General features: G+C 42.1%; 1 protein-coding gene across 2 annotated transcripts in view; it reads left to right on the top strand.

Moving 5' to 3' along the window:
* nkd1 (NKD inhibitor of WNT signaling pathway 1) overlaps positions 1-13303 on the top strand; it is a 39883-nt gene extending 26580 nt beyond the window's left edge. Inside the window, exons 5-11 of one of the 2 annotated variants that reach the window (XR_004332281.1) lie at positions 1698-1801; positions 1914-2009; positions 3841-3988; positions 4821-4902; positions 5335-5462; positions 6043-8614; positions 13155-13303. Coding sequence is in view for 1 of the 2 variants with exons in the window: in XM_032517490.1 (XP_032373381.1) it covers positions 1698-1801; positions 1914-2009; positions 3841-3988; positions 4821-4902; positions 5335-5462; positions 6043-6572 (1088 nt within the window). In the remaining variant the exon portion in view is untranslated. Of the gene's footprint in view, positions 1-1697; positions 1802-1913; positions 2010-3840; positions 3989-4820; positions 4903-5334; positions 5463-6042; positions 11523-13154 lie in introns of those variants that run through there. The other variant, XM_032517490.1, reaches the window with a different exon arrangement.
* The last annotated feature ends 3374 nt before the right edge of the window (positions 13304-16677 follow it).

Here is a 16677-nt window from a genome sequence, read left to right as displayed (position 1 = left end):
TACTCATACAAAGCTAAATGACTTTTGGTGAAACATAAAGGAGCTGTGGCTGGGTAAAGGCTTTATCAAGCATAAATACGCATAAACATGTGTGAGCTTGTTGCTTGTTGAGCTCAGTTACATGTCGTGTGTATCTGCTGTCTCCTGTGTCAAACAAATGCGGGATTTCAAAGCAGAGAAGGATATCCGGTAGCATTTGGTCTGGGCCAACATCCAATGGTGAAATTAAGACATGACAGACAGTTGTGTTATTATTGTCCACCAGGGTGAACTACCTTACAATATAATTAAATCCAAAAATACACCACCATTAACTGTGGTCACAGGCATTAACATATGTTGAATTAACTCAGTTGTGACAGTTTTAACAAAGAAAATGGGTAACTTGTAATCACTGATTTTATAATCATATAAAGTAGCATTGCAGGGTTGTGAAAACCCTGCGTTGATGCATTTCTATCAGTGGCACACATAGGTCTTTTCTGAGCTTATTAATTTGAAGTATTAAGTTCCTTACCTTACACCATTCTCAATTTAATTCCTGTCTGGGACCACCTGTACTATCATTGACTTATTTGAAATGTTGTCAGACTCTACACAGGTGGGTCTGGCTGTCTGTAAGTGCCGTTGACAGATTAGTGTTCCTTCTGGACTGTCTGAATTTACTGTATGTCTGGATGGTAATTTATAGTGAATGTCATTCCATGAAGTGATGAGCTCCCAGGGGTCTCCCATAGGCCTTTTGATATTTGCATGCTGTTTTACGATCCACCATTTATATCCGAATGTCACCTAATATTCTATCACGTTCTCTGTAATGCCATTCAGTTTCATGTTTGACATCAGTGTGTCTCATTGGGTTATACATATATTAGATTCCAGTTCCAGTTGTGATATCACTTTTGATTCAACAGTACTTTGGCTCTGTGGAATGATGTCATTGTTGAATATGTCAATAATATTACTTTGGATAAAGAAACATGTGCATACAGTTTTGCTGCTTTTAGTATACTTCTACAATACAACAAATTGCTTGTTGAATTAAAAAAACTGAAAGGAAAGTATTTCCAACATTCTTTTATTTAACAAATTGAACATTTGAAGGAAACATAAAAGGCACTTGTAAAAAAAAAAAAGAAGCACAATAGTGACATGTTAAAGCGCAGTTTTGTGCTCATCCTCTCTTTCAACTAACTCAAAAAGTGTCTTTCACAATCTGTTTATTGCGCAAGTTCATATCACTGTGCCGATTATGCAGTCCTGATCTGGTACCACAAGTGTATTTTCAGTAATGGCAGAAGGAATTTAAAATGTCTAAAAAGCTGAACAAAACAGAGCCTGTGCTGCCTCAGAATGATTTAAAGTATATTGCATACATACTAGAATAAATGTTAATATTAATTTGAAAAATACAATTTCAGAATACAGGCAGTGCAACAAAAACTGAGGAATTTGGATGTGTAGGTTTATTTCCAACCAAGAGACACGTCTTAATTGCAGCTGCCAAACTCGGAAGAAGGAGCTTACAAGGAACACTTGAAGGCGACGACATATCCTTAGGTTATGACTGCACCCAACGTTTCCATCCTCAGGCTCTCTCTTTTATCTTTTTTGTGTGTGTGTGTGTGTGTGTGTGTGTGTGTGTGTGTGTGTGGTGGTGTGTGTGTGTTTGTTTGTGTGTGTGTGTGTCACTGCAGTGGCTTTACCACCAGAGAAGACAGACAGCTGCTGTGTGGAGGAGAAGATGCAGGAGAGGGACAGACAATCTCCCGCAGGGCCACAGAAACAGCTCAAGTTTGAAGTAAGTGTCAACACCCAACAAGACGTTTATTACCTCCCCTCTGGATAAAACTGGGGAAATGGCAGGACACACAAAAATACACCATGACTTACACACCTCTGCGTTGTTTCAGGAGTTGGAGTGTGCTGTGTCTGTGGAGGAGGATAACCGTCAGGAGTGGACCTTCACCCTCTATGACTTTGACAATAATGGCAAAGTAACCAGAGAGGTAATAATCCTGATTTAGCTGGATGAATAAACCTTTGATGAATAAATGAATGAACATGTAAATACATATAAACTGTTAAAACATTACCAGCAACGAATTAAATTTGAAACGTAAAAGTAAAGTTAAATCTGTCAACACAACACAGTAGCTGTAGAAGGAATTCCAACACCGCAACACATTGCGGTGTTGTTTATCATGTACTATGAGGCCTTTTAAAACAAATTTTGTTAATTTTATTGCATTAATGGAAATGAAAGAAACATTTCTGAATACACAGATTTTAAGTGTCCCAACAATGTTCTGGTAAGCAGCTCATAGTTACTCTTTTGGGTATGAGAATAAATCAATAACTTCCCTGGAAATCTTAAACGTTGCCCTATTGTGGTTTCACCACACCCCCAGAAATAAAGTGAGGAGAGACATTACCAAATCTCACTCCTAAGAACCAAATCCAGCGGCATCTGCGTGTTTCCGCTCCTGCGAGGTACCTTGTGTCTTGCGTCTGCCTGGAAACAGATCTGAGAGAACATCCGGAAAAGGCCCGTGTTTTTTGAGAACAACTTGAAACCGTGCAAAGAGACTGGAGCTGTCCTCTGTGCGGTTGGCTGAGCAATTTTTTTAGCATTGCCTGTGGCTCCGTGGCTCATGAGACGGCAGGCGGCGGCTCGGAGGGGGAAAGAAAAGCTTTCCTCTCCAACTCTTTATTTATTTATTTATTATTTTTTTCATCCGTTTCCCACAAATAAAAAGAGAAGAAAACCAAAAATGACACTGGAAGCTTTTATTTTATTTCATTTGAATTTTTTTTCTCACAGTGTCTATGTCTTAACCCAGTATGTGGAACCCGTCCCTGAAGAATTCATAGTAGTCCTTTTTCTTATGAGTCAGAGTAGTATAGTGAGTATAAAAACTTGCTGTTTGGAGTCTTTGTGTGGCGTAGGTTTAATTCTCAGCCGTTCTGTCAAAGGAGCTCTTATGATGAAGCTATGTTACCTTCTAAAGGAAAACCCTAATGAGTTTTGCGATACTGCATCTGTCATTTCATCTCACATCCATACCAGGTGACATTTTTAAAGAACAATTAGCTTTTGGTTTGCTATAAAAAGATCCAGCATAGATGTTAACACCCAAGAGGGAGTCATTATCTCAGCATGGTGTATAAACACAGTCATCAATGCAAAATATGGCTTCTAAACAGCCGCAAGAGACGGAATTATTTAACGTGAAAACACAGCAGTCCAAATATGGACAGTTATTTTGTTCTGAAGTAAAGCAGTGCTTTTTGTATGTGAATGTGTGCTTATGTGTGGTACACAGGTGGTACTTCCTATGCAGATGTAATTTCCATAATTTAAGAGACATTGAGGAATTAAATGGAGAGCAGAGAGAGTAGCACTCACACAGCCGGAGTAAGTCTCATATCAGGTCTGACATCTCAGTCAGCCTCTTCTGCTACCGCCTAGACGATTTCTTTTCATGAATTTATATCTCGTCTTTACACCCGGTCTGATCGCTTCAACTTGGAAAGCTGAACTAAAACAACTGATACCAGTGACTTTCTCTGTTAACTGTTGTCTGAGTGACTTCTTTAAATTCCTAGCTAGCATGATGCGTATGATGCAGTTTTAATGCACAAAGCTGCACAATTCAAACAGTTCAGGGATAAGAATAGCCTCCTATGTTCCTTTTTGTCGTGATTTTTTTGTTGTTGTAAAATATCCACCCTCACCAAGGATCTACAAGATTCTTTTATTACTCGGTGATCAAATGATTGTCATCTCCGTTAAATGGAAGTTGTGTATCACTCGCCTCCACCTCTTCTGTCCTGCAGGATATCACCAGCCTCCTCCACACCATCTATGAGGTCGTGGACGCCTCCGTCAACCATTCACCCAGCAGCAGCAAGACATTGCGGGTCAAGCTGTCGGTGGCTCCTGACTCCAGCCAGCGGTGGAGGTCTTGTACGCAGGGTGCGGCAGGTAAAGCTTGCATGAACACAGAGGGCGGGGGCGGGGGAGAAGAGAGGGCGTTTTGGGGTCCCCTTGTGTTGCCTGCTGTCAGCTCACCCAGAGATGTGTTTGTTGTTATGTAGAAAGGCGGCTGCTTCAGGCCTGTCAGAGCTTTGTTCCTCGCAGCCTCGGCATCGCTCCATCTCTCCCACTCAATGGGGTTCATTTTTAATGATGGGGGGAGTGACAGAGCTAAGAGAGGGGCCCCTCCCTCAGCGCCTTCAAATACTCTGAAAGAAACCTTAAGAGATGTGCTGAGTCCTTTTGATAACCACAGCCATTTTCCTTTTTTCTTCTCCCCATCTCTTCTACCCCCCTTCTCAGAGCTGCCGGGAAAATAAAGCTACGTTCAACCTAACTTTTCTCACTGACGACTCGGTAAACAAGTAGTCAGGGAAAAATATCTCAAAAAGTATATATTCCTGTGTGTTTGCATCCTTTTTGTTTCGGCTATAAATATCCATCAAGAGATTCAAACAGAGCAAGCTTTGAAAATATCGCCGGTTGCCTTCATGCTAATTTGAAACTGCATCAGATCTTGCGTCCTTAATAAACAATTTCTGAAGTCTGCATGGTTTTTTTCTTCATTTCATGCCTTATAAGAGGCTGGGAGTTGAAAATAGAATAAATGAAGCATTGTTGTTTTGTCTTTTCTATAGATCTTCAAAGTAAAACCCCAAAACAAAGGTTGCTTTCTTCTGAGGCTTGTGCGACTCTTGTCACGTGTGTGTGTGTGTGTGTGTGTGTGTGTGTGTGTGTCTGTCCCTTTAATAATAGCCTCCTGTCTTTCAAACATACACAGACATGTCCTACCCCAGAGAGAAAAATGACAAGTGCATAGAAGACCCCAAGAGTGCAGACAAGAAGACACGAGCACTCCTAAGGTAAACCCACCTCCCCTGTACACTTCTTTGTCTCTATTGTGCATTGTGATGATGAATATGAAGTTTATTATTATCATATTTTTTATCATGTCATTAATTGCAACAGTCACTTCTTGAAAGACTTTCTCACTTAAAGTGGCTAGGGGCAGTCTGGTTGTTTGAGGAAGGATTTGAGGAGCTGCAGTTAGTTATAGCCACTGTACTAAGGAGAAGTTAACAGTGGAGGGGAGAGTCAGCCCTCTTACTGCCCTGTTCACATACGCCCAATTGAGGTTTAAACCTGGGATTTTCCAGTCACAATCTCACTACTATAACAATTACTGTGCTACTGCCTGATCATAAGGAACACTTGTTTTACTTTCTCCAAACACTCGTACTGAACCTCTCTGGCCCAAACTGCTACCTAATGAGAGGTGCCGCTTGTGTCCACAGGCGCCACCACAGTGACCACCACACCCAGCCGGGCTGCCAGCGCCACTGTGTGGATGAGAACCTGGAACGCAGGAACCACTACTTGGACCTGGCAGGCATCGAAAACTACACATCCCGCTTCGGAGCCGGTGAGTGGACCAGGGCCAGGGGTTTAGAGGGGGAGGGGGGAGGGAGAAACACAGACTGTGGCCCTTTGAAGCTGCATCCAGGGGCCCTCATTACTGTGGCACCTGCTTGGAGCCATTAGGTGGAACTACCAGCCAGTACAAACATCTGGGCTCAGTCAAGCACAATACATCAAGTGTTCAAGGCTAAAGCACATCAACAGAACGGGCTGTTGTGAAGTGAAATATTAGGTTTAATAAGCAACAGCCTTGATCTGATGGTCAGTGATGACATGTGATTATTTTAATGTTGGTCCTGTTAGGAAAGTGCTAACAGAGATCTGCTCTCTGTCACATTGAGTCAGTGTTATCCTCATGGAGAAAGAACCTAAATCAAAGCTGCCAGAAACTTATTGTGGAGCTTTTTACAAGAACTTTATTTGTGGGCCGTTGGCACAATAATGTGCACATAATTGGTTATTTTTCTTCTGCTTTTACCAGGGTTTTGAGTGCCCAATGTAATACATTTTGAAAAGTCCTGTGAATTAATTGTTGATTCTACTTTCTCAGTTAAAATAAATACCTGCATCTTCCTTTCTCACAGCACCCACCACAGAGCCGACGAAGGCAGAGCCTCAGACCCGCTCATCCAACCAGACTCGTTCTCGCTCCCATGAACCAGAAAATGGCCACTCCTATTCCCACCACCGCCGCTTGCAGACTGTTGTGGACACTGTTGCTCTGGACAGCCTCCACCCCACCCGTACACGAGGCCAAGACTCAGGGAAACATGCCCTCCGTTCTCCTAAGACCCACAGCCGCATGCCTCCTGCGCAGATCAGTAGCAGGGTTATGAGGAGCCGAGGTGTCCCTCCTCCCCCGGCACTACCCAGCCAGACCCCCCCTCACCAGTCCACAGCTCCCTACCGTAAGCACAAGCAGCGGTCCAAGGAAAGCCAGGGCTACAGGGCCTTAGGCTCTCAGGCTCCTGGACCAGTGGTGGAGAAGGAGCAGGTGAGGGACTTGCCCAGTGTGCTGCTGTACGAGGGGGGGCTGGCCCAAGTGGTGCAGCGGCATGAGCATCACCACCACCATGAACACCATCACCACTACCACCACTTTTACCAGTCCTGAATGTTTTACCCTGCCTAGGCCAGCTCAGCACTCCAACAGTCCCACAAAACCCAACCAGGCCAGCAGACTCCGACTGCAAGCAGCTCCCTCCTCAACCGTCAGCCCACCCTGCGTTGTGCAGTACTGCAGTGCCTTTGTGGTGGACACAGAACATGGGTTGGAGAGGAGGACCATGGAAGGGATGTCCCAGTGATTTGAGGTTATTAGTCAGTGTTACAAAGAGGTTGGTCAGACAAACAAATGCTCGGTTATGCAGCAGGACAGTGGTTCAGGGCCAAAGTAGGGCCAACGACTGAGGATCACGGCTGGGGCTTGAGAGGAGGCACCGGGGGGGATAAATTACCCCAAAGTTCCTGTCGCCCCAGACCCTGTCATCCTCTACATGATAAACTCTACGGCTCCAAACTAGCACCACAACCCTTCCAGACCACTAAGCCAAAAGGTTTTTAAAAAGGAGGGACGAGAGGAGGAAAGACTGTGATGTAAAGACGAAAATAAATGAAGGAATAGGTGTGTGTGTGTGTGTGTGTGTGTGTGTGTGTGTGTGTGTGTGTGTGTGTGTGTGTGTGTGTGTGTGTGTGTGTGTGTGTGTGTGTGTGTGTGTGTGTGTGAAAATGTGTGGGCGTAGAAAGAGTGTGTATGTGAGTGTCACGACACTGGTGTCTGTTTAAATCCACTTGAAGTGCGCTCATGTGTGTGAGTATTTAAAGCAGGCTGACAGGCAGGTTTTTGAAGATGAAAATGAAGATTCTGATTCAAGCACGCAATACCCCGTAAGCAAAAATGGGAAGAAAAAATGTTATAAAGTAAAAAAGAACCGCAATCCCAAATCCGCTGCTACCTCCAATTTTATCCTAATTGTTGTTGTAATGATGTCTTTGACTAAGCGTTCAGAGGTTATTTTCAAATTACTTCAAAACTTTTTTGAAAGAAGAGAAATCATTTCATAATCTGCAGAACTTAAGTGTCATAAAGCTCCTTACATTTATGAACTATCATTGACTGTACATAAGGTATATATTGTTATCAACTTTATAAGCTTTGTTGATAATGTGATATCGTTGTATTCACTATCTGAAGCTTTTATGTTCGTTTTTCTTCACAACAGCATTTATAATGCTAAGAGCCTCATGACTAGAAAATGAACAACTGTATTACTTACTCAGGCTCAAACTGTCTTTTCACCGTCTGTTTCAACTTTCACAATGTGATTAGATACATAAGTGCAACTCAACTCTCAACACTGCTGTTCAGTCGCTCAACCTCTCAACACATACAAACGTTTTATAGAACGCATCATTTTTATTTCATTTTATTTAAAGCTGTAGTGTGTAACTTTTTGATATTAATGAACGTCCATTACATTCAAGCCATTGCCATTAATCCTCCGTGTGCTATCCTCCGTGTGCTACTAGCAACTATGTAGAGGAGGGGTGGGGGTGGTGCACGATCACAGGCTTGTATCATGTGGATGCGCCAACAGTGTTGTTGTAACTATTTAGAATTCCTCATGGGGGAGAAAGAAACGCACTATAGCTTTAACCTTTTATTTATACAGGGAATCTCATTGAGACCCAGGGTATCCTTCTCAAGCAAGACCTGGTCGAGGCACAACAGCAAAACGACACCAAGTTACAGACAGAAAGGAAAATAGGACACGAGTCATGAAGTGATAAGTGCCAAAGTGGTAGTTTAAAGCTATCAACAAAAACGAGAGCAGACCCCCACAGGATAAATAATTAGGCAGCAGACCTAAATGGGATTTGTTGAAGAAATTATACCAATGCAGAGGTCTTGACCTTCCTACATGCTGATTATTTGCACTAGTGTGATGGTTCTGCATAAATATGAATTAGAAACTGAAAAAACCTGCAACAATTTGAGAAAACTAGAGAAAAGGTGTCAAAGTTTTGGTCTAGTTATTCTGTTTCATCATACAGCAATTGTCCTTAACAGTTGGCTGTCTTTTTTATTTAAAGTGCTCATGTTATGCTTTTTGGCTTTTTCCCTTTGTGTTATATATCTTATTGTGCACATTATCAGTTTACAAAGTGAAAAATCCCACCCCAAAGGGACTTACCATCTCCAACAGAAAACACTGTCCCAAACTGCTCTATTGTGGTCCAGCCTTTAATTCCGTGACAAATGTGTGTCACTTTGTAATACGTTATAATACTCGCCTAGCTGCCAGCGTAGCACGCCCTCATACTCTGCTTCTGACTGGCTTGTAGTCCTTAAATAGCTACTGCGCATGTGCGACTCCCAGCAAAGATGGAACAGAAGTGCGATGCCTCACTCTGTTGCTAAAACAGAGAGCTCAACACATAGGATAAAAAGAGGAGCTGCAGCAATGTGTAGTTAAACACAAATAGGGTGTTTTTTGACGACTAACCCACATAAACCTATTCTGGTACAACCTCAAAATACAGTTATGAACTTGAAAATGATCATAATATGAACACTTTAAATGCCCAAAGTATCAGCAGTTAAATCACACCTCCTCAGGTCCATGATACACTTAAAAACAAAGAGAGAAACTAGAGATGGTGTGATCTTGAAACCAGTTCTGGCTCAGACCTTTTGGTATAATTTGCGTAAATTGAAACCAAGGTACAAGCAGCCAGTTAGAGATTGGTGTATTCATTCATCAGTGTTGAGTTTGTCCTTTTAAGGAGAGTTTTTTTGTTTGTTAATTATGCAGGCAAATATTTTGCTGAGCATGCATGTCATTTTTCAACCCCGCCCTGTTTCAGATCCAAGCAGTTACACATATTTACACCTGGGAGTTGTCCAGCGCCATGGTTTTCTTTCTGGACACATTTACTACTTTCAGGATAGCACTTTTCGTAATGCGTTGACCAGCCTTTGGCCTGGCCCAGGGGTCACGCGTCTGCTCCCGCTGTTTCCCGCTGTTTCTTCCTGTCCCCCAGCTGTCAGCAGGTCTTTCACCGTGTGCCGCCATGTGGCCTCAGAGCTCAGCCAACAAGGCTCTGTTTGTGGTGTAGCGGGGCCAGAGCTCTTTCAGCTGTCTCATTCCTCTGGTGCTGGATAACACTGGGCCCGGCCCACAGTCTCCACTAGACCCATAACTCACCGCTGCTGCTCTCCTGCCAGCACCAGGCACTGTCTGTTCATCCTATCCCATGATGCTCTGTGGGCGCTGCCATAAACATTCAGTTGTGGAGGCCACCAACATGCGGGGCAGGGAACTGAGAACTGCAAATGTAAGGCTGTTAATCACCTTGTTGGTTCTCCAGGGTGGTAGTTAACTGATTTCTCACGGGCTATTCTTGGTGAGCACACATGTTCTTTTCAGCCCTAGAAATGACCTGCCCTTATGCATCCACAGTCTTTTGTTAGGGCTTAAATCCTGTGCTCAAGGGGAACCTAATCCATACAGAGAAAATGATGGCCCACTAGTGTCCAATCTCTGTCCACTATGTTTGATTGTGTTAGGTTGCCTTAAGCGTGTGCATGTGTTTGTGATGAGCAAGAATGCAGTGCATGCCTGTCTTGCCCTCAGTCCTGCAGTGTCCTCTCACAGCTGCAGGCCGTCCTTTAGCACAGGGACCAGTCAGACGGGTCATCCCACAGGACCCACCGCCCTCCCCTCCCCCCCGAGGGGAATCACAGCTGCGCTCCATACCTCAGCTTCCTCACTGCTGTTCCTGGACAAGAAGTCCTTGCTGCTGGAGCCTTCACACAACTGTAACGCCTTTTGTCAAGGGTTTCCTCTCACCCGAAACAGTGTTGATACCAGCGTGACTCTCCAAATATAAGCAGTGTGGAATTGGTAGCCTGGTTTTCTGGTCCTGCCGGGTGGTCCGAATCGACACGGTGAGCCAGGGCTTCTGAAGGAATTTGGGTGAAAGGCTCAGGCAGACCCACAGCCAGGTTGCAATTTTTAAACGTCTTATACCCTGAGAGAGTTCTACTGAACTGAAAGGACTTGATTTATTGCCCTGCTTCACATTCATACAATGACCTGAACTCACATCTGAAAGCTGGCCACTAGAAACACACTTTCATACTGCTGACTTCAGCCCTGCAGCATCACTGAAGCAACAGGGGGGGGGTCACATACCTTGCTCAAGAGCGCCTTTACAGTATTTGTTGAGAGTTGGGAAAGCTGGGAAGTTGGGACATTTTTTACTCAATTTTGTCACAGACTTTAAAAAATGCTCTTGGAAAAAAAGTCCTTTAGAAACCTTTTTAACCTTTAGGCTGCCAATCAAAATCTTTCTTCTGCCTTTCATCATACCCTGGCAATATATAGATATTTTGGGATCAGAATAATAAAAATGTTAAGGTTTTCAGTCATCAGCTATCCATGTAAATCGATCAGAATGTTATTTTTTTCCATTATATATTTTTATTTCAACAATCAATGTCTCTCACAACCATTTTTTTCATCATCCTCCATCTTCAGTCCTGTTGTATAGAATCCTCGGTATTCAGAGCCACGCCTCCATGTTAATACAATATGTATTGCACCACTAATTTGCTTTGTAAGATCCATGTATTAACATTTAAAAAAAAAACTGATGTACATAGTGGACTGCAGAAAGGATAAACCAGCATCATGTAGAAAGAACATAAGGCGTATTTATATTAAAAAAAACTGTTAAGCTATTTCACTTGCCTACTGATAGCTAGTACTCCAATATCCACCTGCCACTCCCACAAAGCAGGGAGGAGTTGTAACCTGTCTATAACACAAGCTGTTTCTCTCTCTCCACATGCAGACACACTTTCACTTGGTGTTGTACAAGAAAGTTGTTTAGCACTAGCTGTTTCTCCCTTTTTTCCTCTCCCTCCTAATGTTTTATTTCTTTGTTTAGTTTATATAGATTGTATTTGATTAATTCCTTTATTTATTTGATAGCAGATCTGTGCCGAGGGAAAATACCCTTTTATCATTAAAATATGAACCTGTTCCTTATAAATGCACTGACTTCTGGGGTCATTTTCTTTCCTTCTTACTGTCTTAGTGTCCATATTAGTCCATATTAGTTGTCATCTATGGGTGCTACAACACATTTGTTCTAAAAAAAAAAAAAAAACACATGAAAAAAATGATCTACTGCCTACTAATAATGTAGATCGTTTATTGTGGGAAATAAATGTATTTGCTTTCTTGCTGAGCGTTAGATGAGAAGACCAATCAGCCTCCATCCTCTGCTCTGCAGTGATTGGGCTGTGTCTCAGCCTTTCTTTTGGATGTACAAACATCATTGGCTCATGGAGTCTGTCAGTATCCTTTTTGATAAACAGGGCAACAATATTTTCACAATATTTGCTTTTATTTATCAATTTAGGTTGACCCATTCCCAAGATATTATCTATTTGTAAATTGTAACAAAAGATGTGTATGTGACATCCCATTCCTCCATATCTATATTTACCTTATGCAGGGTTTACAAATAATATTCACTTCTATATTGAATCTCCATTGGCCTAACACACAGGCACACTCCACATAGAAAGGCCCCAAATTGTTTTTGCGAGGAGCAAGTGTTATCCCCTGAGCAGCTGGCCAGATGTGGCCTTCAGGATCAAAACAAGATGAAACTGGGTTTGGGTGAGAAACGGCCTATACTATTTCTGACAACATGTTTACTTTTTTCTTCCTGTACTTTTCTAAAACCAGAACCACATTTCAATTTTATTTGACAGAATAATTGATCTCTAAAGTTTTTTGTGTGATGTGTCCTTTCATCTACTTCAAAAAAAAAATTAATTAACAAGAAGTCAGCTGGATTGGTCTGATGGGTATCTGTGTGTGTGTGTGTGTGTGTGAGAATAGTAAAGTAAAGCTCCCCTCCACTGTATCTTAACCGTGGTGTCACAGAAGGCTCCCAAATCTGGCTGACCACAGCTGCTCACCGCGCCACGCTCTCTCTACATGCACACACACTTTCATCTGCAGCTTAACAGCTTATCTCTGGTCGGGGCAACTACAGCGAGTCTTCCTCTTGGCAATGTGATATGCCTCCCTCTCACAAACGCGGCTATTTGTGTAAGCAAGCCAGTGTAACCTGCAGAACTTGCACCAACATTACAAATGGTTTCAATCCTAACACAGCTTAGCAGGTTATTATTACCGCAACTTTACATTTTTCAGCTATTAAAAGCATTCATACCAGAAGAGTAAGGTACAAAAGTCGCTACAGTTATAATCGCAGATTTACTCTCAATGGTTATACTACTCCACGTAGCCCGGCATTAATAGGCATTTGGTGCACTTTTAAAGTTACCCTATATGATGAGACAGGCTTACTTGTGCTTATCCCGGAGATTTTTTCTTTTTTTCAAAGAAAAAAGCTCAAGTATAGTTCTGGTGTGAGGTGTACCATTGCATACAAATTACAAACAATAAAGACATGGCCCTGAAGCATTACGTGTATTAAACAGCACTGGCACTCTTACAAAATCGTCAGAAAAATAAACCTAGTCACGACATTTAGCTTTACTAAGTTCTCTATCTGCAGCCACAGAATTGACCTTTTGTTTTTTTTAATAGGCTCAAATTATGCTTATTCCCTTTCCTTTATTGTGTTATCTTTATGTGGACTTCACAAGTTTACAACGTGAAAAAGCCCAAAGTCCACCCAGAAGGGACTTCCCATCTCTACCAGAAAACACTGTTCACCAACTGCTCCAAACAGCTCTATTGTAGTCCAGCCTTTACTTACGCGACAAACGCTCGCCACTTTGTAACACACGTTATAATACTCCAGTGGTATAGTCTATGTGATAGACAGGTATACGTAGTGTACCCACCAAGAAAGCTCCAAGATTTCCATATACCCACTTCAAAATGTCCAATGACACGCAACAACATACTTTCAATTACATTTTTTATATATATTTTGAATTGTCATCTGTGTTTTTCTTCTTCACATAGGCTAAATAAAGGTATTTCCACTGTAAATTGTTGCATAAAAGTGTATCCAAATACAGGAAACACAGTTGTTGAATCTCAAAACTCCCCCTCCCCCCCAGTGTATACTGTATGTATACAGTATGCCCACTACAATACCTTATACTACACCACTGTAATGCTCACCTTGCGGCTAGCGTGGCATGCCCCTCATACTCTGCTTCTGACTGTTCGTTGTCCTTACCTAGTTACTGCGCATGTGCGACTCCCAACAAAGATTGAACAAAAGTGCGATGCCTCACTCTGTAGCTAAAACAGGGTGCTCAACACACAGGGTGAAAAGAGGAGCTGCAGCAATGTGTCATGGGCCCGCTGCTGTTTGAGCCAGTCTTCCCTATTCCCTGTGTGTGTGTGTGTGTGTGTGTGTGTGTGTGTGTCTGCCTGTTTCGTCTGTCGTCCACTAGAGGTCACCACAGAGGATCCTGGTCCGGAGGCGTGACCACTCATTGCCATCTGCCTTCCCCACAGCTGCAACCCATCTTCATCATCCCATCTCCACAGTACATAAACCCGGGCCGGCCACCTCTTCGGCGCCGGTTCGTTACTAACCCCTAAGTGGTAACTTGGCCAGTCTTTAGTGCACGTTGCTCACCTGCTTAGCTACTGACTAACTTTGTCTTGCTCTCGTCACAGTGTTTGCATCCCGCCGTCCGTGTACGCAGCTTCTTCAAGACCCGCTCCGTGTGACTCTCATCCATAACTCCACCCCCTGTACCTCCTCTGTGTGTTTTGTTGGATTAAACCTTTTCTTTACCGTCATCGTCTGAGCCTGTGTTGTTTCTGTTTCTGGGTCCTACCTACCCATTACACAATGTGTAGTACAACATAAATATGGTGTTTTTTGACAACTAAATACAATTATGAACCTGAAAATGACCCCAAATGAGCACTTTAAGAAAACATTTAGCACATTTGGACATTTGTCAGTTATAATAAAGTTGCTAGAAGGATATTATAGAGCATTATAAAACATATTCATATTGAATGCTGTTTATCCTGGTGCATCATGTTTGCACAATTGCGACAACATAAAGTGGCATTAGCCAAAACCTGGAAGAATACTGACCCATAATCCTGATAATACCATTGTGGTGAATTAAGTGTTGCTGTACATGAAGTAACTGAAGATACAGTATAAATGGGTCAGGATGAACACATCGTACACCCGTGTTTAGCTTCAGCGCTTGTTCGCCGAAAGTTTTATTGTTAGCATTGTTGAAAGTAGAAAGACAGAAGAAACATTCAAGTGATTTAAAGTCTGAACAAGTGAGCATCACTCAAAAAGAAATACTGTTTCATAAGAACTTGGCAAATTCCATGTTTGCTAAGCATGAAACGGCTTTGCAATATTTGCGATAAAAGCCATGACAGCTGAGTTTAACATTCACACAGAAGAAAACACAAGTTGGAGCAATTGTCCTTACCTGATGTGGGCCAAACCTATTAAGATGAAGACAAATTTTGAAATACAAATTTGCAAAAAATGAAATGCAGATTGTGCGCTATAAGTTATCTATATGTTCTCTTTGTCCTCCTCAGTGATCTTTGAAAAATGCTTAAAAATCTCTTGCCTTGCATCTTTATTGCAAGTCTCACATGCTGTATAGCCAAAGGGGGCATTTCCTTCTGTATTCTCCAGCATCCTCTCTTCTCTGTAGCTTGACATGAGATTTTGTTTTTTTTTACATTTTCTCGGTTTATTTTTTTACTTTGATCTGCACTCCTTTCAACTCTTCACATATGTTGCTAATAGCCTTGGTGTTCATGGGGATCTTCTTCTCCAGTGTACAGTAACAGTTAGATAAGATAGATATGTACTGGAGACAGTGTACTTCTTCTCATAAACATCATAAGTCTGTCTCTGCTGTTCAATATATTTGGTTTCAGGACTTTGGGACTTCATAAGTGTGTCAGGTAAAAGACTAATGGGTGTAGAAAAGATTTTTACAAGTTCAAGTCTAAGTTTGTTTTTGAGTATTGACGACAGATGATCTACAATTGCTTACTACACCTCATTTTCGCTGCTAACTTCATTGCTGTGTTATAAATGCTTTAGTAGTGTACATCCATGATTTTCTTTACAACACATCGGTTCTTTCTTTTTGCTGAAGTTCAGACCTTAGTCTCAACCATCTTTAAGCAGGTGCTTGTATAAATAAAATAATGGAACTTATTTTAATACCTTTGCTTTTCATGTGGTACAAACACTGCTCACAACTGCATCAGGTTTTCTGAGAACATGTTAATTATTGCTCATAAGAACTGCAGTTTTATTCCAAAAAATGGAATCCTTACATATGTAGCAAAACCTTAAAAATAAAAGAAGAGTGGATCATTCCCTCAACGGTAGAGATAACACTAAGTTTCATTTAAACCTGCCAAATGCAAATGAGATTATTGTAGCTAGGAAGAAATTATATATGTATATATTATGTGTGTATGCACACACTCACACCTGACTTAGTGCTTGCTTTGAAATCATATTACGTAAAATCCACACATATCTGGGATAGTTGTCTTCCCAGTCAAGCGTCCACTGTGTTTAACCTCTACTAGGACTGCTATCCACTGGTGGAATGTGACGAAGGTGAGAATGTACCGAAACAGAAAAGTTCTGGCTCTTACAGCTGAACAGTGGAGGGCACGCGGAGGTCAGCTTAGATTCAGGTGATTATTCTCTGAAGGTTCACCTTTCACATTGTCAGTTCAACATGGTTATTATAAAAGTAGAGATTATAGCGGCTGTGGTTCGATCCCTGGCCCTGCAGTCCCACGTCGAAGTGTCCTTGGGCAAGACACTGAGCCCCGAGTTGCCCCCGGTGCTGCGCAGCGGAGTGTGTATGTGTGTGAGTGTTTATCTGATGAGAACGTGGCACCTTGTGCGGCAGCCTCGGCCACAGTGTGTGAATGGTGAATGTATCCTGTATGATGTAAAAGCGCTTTGAGTAGTCGTTAAGACTAGAAAAGCGCTATATAAATACAGCACATTTATATTTACTACTGCTGCTAAAATGCAGTCTCACTGGATTATTGAAGTTTGTGGGTTTGCTTGGGTGAATTGTTCTCCAGGGGAATTTACAGTAAAAACACCAAAAATATATACACTGATGGTACCATCTGATAGATAGCAGTTATTAAGAGGAATAACTACCAATGAATTAC

The sequence above is a fragment of the Etheostoma spectabile genome, chromosome 1 (assembly GCF_008692095.1).
Source record: "Etheostoma spectabile isolate EspeVRDwgs_2016 chromosome 1, UIUC_Espe_1.0, whole genome shotgun sequence".
In the NCBI taxonomy this organism is placed as follows: Eukaryota; Metazoa; Chordata; class Actinopteri; order Perciformes; family Percidae; genus Etheostoma; species Etheostoma spectabile.
Note: the sequence above shows the minus strand (reverse complement) of the source record. Positions and strands in the feature narration are given on the sequence as shown.